The 5,940-nt window shown below is 40.3% G+C and overlaps 1 protein-coding gene across 1 annotated transcript; it reads right to left on the reverse strand.

Moving 5' to 3' along the window:
- Window positions 1-1,727: 1,727 nt before the first annotated feature.
- On the reverse strand, window positions 1,728-3,896 carry LOC308271044 (disintegrin and metalloproteinase domain-containing protein 21-like; the record flags this gene model as incomplete). The annotated part of the gene is made up of 1 exon (XM_080707172.1): window positions 1,728-3,896. One exon carries the CDS (start codon window positions 3,894-3,896, stop codon window positions 1,728-1,730), a length of 2,169 nt encoding a protein of 722 aa, XP_080563298.1.
- Between the last annotated feature and the right edge of the window lie 2,044 nt (window positions 3,897-5,940).

Consider the following 5,940-nt stretch of genomic DNA (forward strand, 5'->3'; position numbering starts at 1 on the left):
CCTATTACATGTAAATCTGCCAAGAACATTAGTAGACAGAATTTGTGTAAACATATCCTTTCATTTCTCCAAGTAAACACCCAGGAGTGGGGTGTGTGTGTGTGTGTGTGTGTGTGCGCGCGCGCGCGTGGTGCGTGCGTTGGTACTGGGGATTGAAGTCCTAGTTCATTTTTTTATTTTGGAACTCTAACAAATTAAAACATAATACAGACTTTCATTTTGCCAATAAATCAGTAAAAATGACAAATTAATTAAATTATACTGGGATAGCCAGTTGTGGTGGTGCACGCTTGTAATCCCAGCATTCGGGAGGCTGAGACTGGATGATCACAGTTCACGGCCAGCCTCAGCTATCTAGTGAGGCCCTCTGCAACTCAGTAAGACCCAGTTTCAAAATAAAGAATAAAAAATAGGGCAGGGGCTGTAGCTTGGGGGTAGAATTCCCCTGGGTTCCATCCCCAGACCCGCAAAAAAAAAAAAAAAAAAAAAAAAAAATTGTACTGGGACAACTGGCTAACCACTAGGAAAAGTGAATCTTGCTAAGTTACTGCATGCTGGCCTTGAACCTGTGATCATCCTGTGTCACTTTCCCAAGAACTAGGATCACAAGTACCACCTAGCCTGGCAATTAGTGAAATTTTAAGTGAACATATTTTATTTTTTAAATTATTATTATTATTATTATTATTATTATTATTATTATTTTGGTGGTACTGGGGAAGCCTTTCTACCTCCAGGCTACACTCCCAGACCTATTTTTTATACTTTTATTTGGAAACAGGGTCTCTTAAGCCAGTGTGGCTGGCTTTGAACCTGCTTGATACTCTTATCTCTGCCTCCCAAGCACGTGGATTACAAGCGTGCGCCACCACACCTGGCTAAATGAACATATTTTAAATAGTTATAGTTGAGGTTAGAACAAAATCTCAAATGATTTTGAAAAGAGGGCAGGAGTGGCATCCCAAAGGTAACAAAGTACTATTTTTTTTCTTTTCCTAACTTATTACTCCCTGCATTTAGTACTCTCCTCAAGCTCATTCCTGCATTCTCATTTTATTGTGTATTAGGCTCTCTTCCAGTCATTGGCAAAACAATAAAATTAATCCTGCACTCATGAAGTTTTATTTTGGTATTCGAAGAAAATTCCATGTTTTTATTTTGGTATTCGAAGGAAATTCTCCAAAAGGATGCCCAAAAAGCCAAACTAAGGCAAAGAGAATACACAAACTTGGCTAGAGTGTACACAGCAAATGAGGTCAGGAGTTTTTATTAAACAACAATTTGTTTATATTTAACAAGGATTCAGTTCACACCAAGGAATGGAGTGTGACAATTATGATTAACCCTCTTTTGGGATTTTGAAACAATGCCAGAAACTTTAATTAACTTCCCCAAATTACTAATAGGCATTAGAGAGGAAGACTCATCCCTGAACACTCTGATGTCTGTCTCCTACTCCATGAAGTTATATTTATGCTCAAAAAGCACAAAAATGGACTAAATTGGGTCATTAGGAAAGAGAGTTTTATTGGTTGCTGAAGACACTGAACATAAAGGTAGGAATCACCTGAACTAAATGACAGTGTTTCTGATACTGATAGAAGGGAAGATCCCTGCATCTCTCTGTAAACTGAGAAATGTGCTAGGTTTCAGGCATGTGCTAACATTTCTGCTGCCAAGAAACTAAAACTTAATAATGCATGGGATGTTAGATCAGAGACATTTTCTTAAACCGATGAGTGGGCCCTAATTTCCTCAGGACCAGAATGTATTTGACAATATATATAAAGCCCAACAGCTAACAGAGAAATCAAAACAGACAATAAAAGAATCACAATTAGGGGCGGGAAAACTCTTCTTTTTGCAGATGCCGGGCCACTGTCAATACTACCGCCATAGCCTCTGTGAAGACAGTTGGGTGGGGACCATCCATAGCGACAGTGGCAGTGGTGTTTGTTGTTGCAGATCCCCTTCATATTGCAGGTCTCAGGGAGGCAGGCTTGTGATAGAACAGACAAATTGACACATTTTTTGTGGATGCAGATCTTTCCTGTTCCACAGGCAGTGCCATCTTTCACTTCACCAAGGTCCAGTACGCCCATCCCTAAGTGATAGTCAATACTCAAGCAGGTGACACCATTGATGTAAGTGTGCTGCAAAACAGAATGCTCTTGGAGATGGGGAATGCTTTCCACATTTTCACACTGAACTCTTCCACAGAAGACATCAGACATATTACATTTTAGGTATACTGTGCCATGTAAACCACAGTGGCCAAACCGATTTCCCTGGGAGTTGACTTTTTCATAGCATTTCTGAGATGCACTCTTTGCATCTTTGCCAAAAATCTCCCTGCACTGTTGGTCATGGTTATTACACCTCTTCTGATAGCAGTAGGCATTGCCACTACAGGGGATCCCATCCTGCACATATCCATCTTCTGGACATTGATGGGATGTCCCATTACACCACTCTGGAAGGTCACATTCATTGACTTGCTCTCTACAGATTTTCCCTGGTGGTATGAATTTGCAGTCTCTGCAGCATAGTCCAAAAGCACAGGCAGCCCCTGGACTTAGAGTACAGTTCAACAGACAACAGGGATCTTTCTCACACTGCTGTATAGATCCACAGTCACACTCCTCTTCTTTTTCAACCACACCATTCCCACAGCGTCTCAGCATAAAGAATTTCCCTGGTTGGGGGTGATTTTGCAGACATAATCCTTGGTTTACCATAGTCTTTGTAAAATCAGCATAACTGCAATTGGTGAATTTCTCTGCTGGTACTCTGAAAGCACTCATAACACAACCATTTTCCCCACAAAAACAGAATTCCTCATCATGTTTCATACCCAAAGTATGACCCAACTCATGGGTCACAGTGTTAGCAAAGAGAGACCAGGGATCTCCTTGGAAATTATCAACTCCACAGTCGATAGGAGGACGACATATTCCTGCAACATAGGCTAGACCAAGTATGTTTATAAATGAGTTTTTAATGAAAATATGTGCAGCGTCATGCTGTAGCTGGGAAAGACTGATTCGTTTCCACTGAGAAAAATCTTCCAAAACCTGTTGCATGTTTACTATTGGAAAAACATTTCCTTGATTCCAAATCTCAATTCCAACCAAAATCACGTAAATACCCAACTGCTGATACACAGAATCCACTATATTGACAACAAGAAATACATCCTCTTGCACTTTTGACAAGTTGCTTTGGGAATAAGTGAAGAAATCATGACCTACTACTACAACCAGCTCCAAAAACCACATGTGGGGCAACCAGTCACCAGCAGAATTTTGTTTCAAATCTGAGCTCTCAGATGGTTCAAATTCCAACTGTTGATGTGCTATTTCCTTCTCTTGTAAACCACATCTCATGGGTGGGAATTGTGTCTTGTTACTATGTAACCTATAAACCAGGTGTTCAAAGGTGGTAGAGTGCCTGATGGGTTCGATTTCATAGGTGAAGTTATTTATTCGTAACATTCCCCGGAAGCCCCCAGAGCAGGCACTGAAAGCAACCAGGGATGCAGGAGCCCCCTCAATATAACCATGATAGTAACAGTCATCAGGAATGAAGGGGTGATCCTCCAGGAGAGCATGCTGCACTGTGTAGGTGAGCACAGGGAGGTGTGTGGAAAGCAACAGCTTCTTGACCCTTATGTGGACAATATGTTTCTGGCCCCCAAACATTAGACTGTAGGAGAGCCATCCTGGAGTCTTTGCACCTCTGCCCCTGCTGGTTACCTTCAAGGGGATCACAACTTCTGGGAAACTGAGGTATTGGGTGGGCCCAGCCTGGGAGAAGCCAGAAAGAGACAGGGACACTTCAAGCCAGAGCAACAGAATAGTGAGACTCATGGGTGCTCCATTCTCTACAACCACCATTATGAAGCCGTCTGTCCAGAGAAGAAATGGATAGAGTGTGACTGCTGGTCTGGCTCCTCCCCCTGAGCTGTTTAGGGTCCAGGGCTGGCCTTTAGGGATCTATGTCCTGGAAGAGTTGGGCCATCAGAGCTGCACTGCTGAAAGTAAAAACAAAAAGAAGGGTGGGACAAGTGGTACGATTAGGTAAGGAAGCTGGGAGAGAAATTAGAATGCAGTGGTAAAAAAATTGATTGGTGAATCAAGAACATTGGGTTTCTTTTAATGAGGGTGGAGAGTAAGATGATATAGGTAGTACAGAATTAGTCATATCTTGATAACAGTTGACACTGAAAAGTGTATAATTATACAATTAACTCAATTTTTTGGTGAAAGTACTGCATATTGAGCTCAGGAGCATGCTATCTCTAAGCTACACTCCCAGCCTTTTTTTTTTTTTTGAAACAAGCTCTCATTATGTTGCTGAGAGTCCTGCGAGGTTGCTGAGGCTTGTCTCGAACCTGTGATCCTCCTGTCTCAACCTTCCAAGTACTAGGATTACAGGTGTGTGCCACCACTCCCAGGTTCTCAGTCTTTATAAATGGTATGAAATATTTATAATAAAAAGTTAAAGCAAAAAGAGAGAGACTCGCAGGTAGAATGAATGTCTCTCAATTTGGCCAGTACAGTATTGACTTAATGCCTATTGTCCTTGCCCAGGACACTGCTGATAGTGTTGCATTTGACTACCATAATTGAAGATATAAAAAATAATCACAATTCTTATGTTGGTTGTTAGTAGTCTCATAACTTACATTAGTTTTCCTTTATTTACTATCTCCTCATTGTCTTCTCCTTCATCCACAACTCTATGAGAGGGTAAAGGATTTGACTACAGGATTCATGACTTTTACTCATTTTAGTAGTTTCTACAACATCTAGTTTAGCTCTTATATATAATGAAAAATAAAACAAGTGGGTAGGGGTGGTGAAGTACCTTGGATTATAAATGAACACTACTTAAATGCATTCATGTTTGATTATAATTTCTAGAAGAGAGAAAAATAATAAAGTTTGACACCCTCTAAGGTTATGGGCAGAATAATGTTTTCTCCAGTTACAGGGGAGAAAACCAGACTAAAGGAAATACCTTCAGAAAGATAAATGAGAATCCAAGTAGTTTAAAGGCCTTGGGGAAAGGAACTCTTGTTAGGGCAAAGGCATTTGGAATGTTTGGTATTTTAGGATTGCTAGGGAAGAGGCCCATCGTTTGCTTACATATGTTTATCAACAGTTTTGAAAGTGTAGAAATTCTTTACCTGGCATACAGTCTGGCTGACAACACTTATCCATTTCTTTCCTTAGTCATTAAAAAAGCATTCATGTATCTAGAGCATACAACATGCAGGGTATGGTTCCAGAGAGTAAGAAGAGAAACTCAAAACACAGAACATTATATGGTTCCATTTGGTGCACAAACATGGCCCAGTAATAAGACCTCTGATATCATATTTAATGTTTTATAGTAACTTGGAAGTGTCCTTTTCTCATTCTGAGAAAGTATCCATAGATTTCATCATAGTCTCAGCAGACTGACAAAAATGAGTCTGAGAAGCATTGGATCTATGTAAAAACAGAGAAGTAAATAGACATTTATAATATAATCCAAACCAGATTAATCTGAGGATAATAGTTTGTACTTCAGGGATCTTTATCATAAAGACGTTTCTGGTTTTTTGTGTTTTTGTGATAGTGGAGATGGAACCCAGGGACATTTTACCTCCAAGCCATACTCTCAGCCCTATTTGTTTTAATTTATTTTTTATTCATGCATTGTAGTCATACACCTTAACAGAGTCCAAAATGATAGAGGTATACATGCACACATCACTCATTTAGCCCTTCCCCATTACCCCTCATTTCCTCCCTCCTCTCATGTTTGTCTTAGTGATTGACTTTGATATGTTTGTGAATATACATCATGTACATTATGGAATTTCCCCCTTCCCCCCTCCCATCACCCCCAGTTAGGCCTCCTTATTTGCTCATCTATAGTTTTTCCTCCTTT

This window comes from Muscardinus avellanarius, assembly GCF_963383645.1.
Source record: "Muscardinus avellanarius genome assembly, chromosome: 12".
Lineage (NCBI taxonomy): Eukaryota > Metazoa > Chordata > Mammalia > Rodentia > Gliridae > Muscardinus > Muscardinus avellanarius.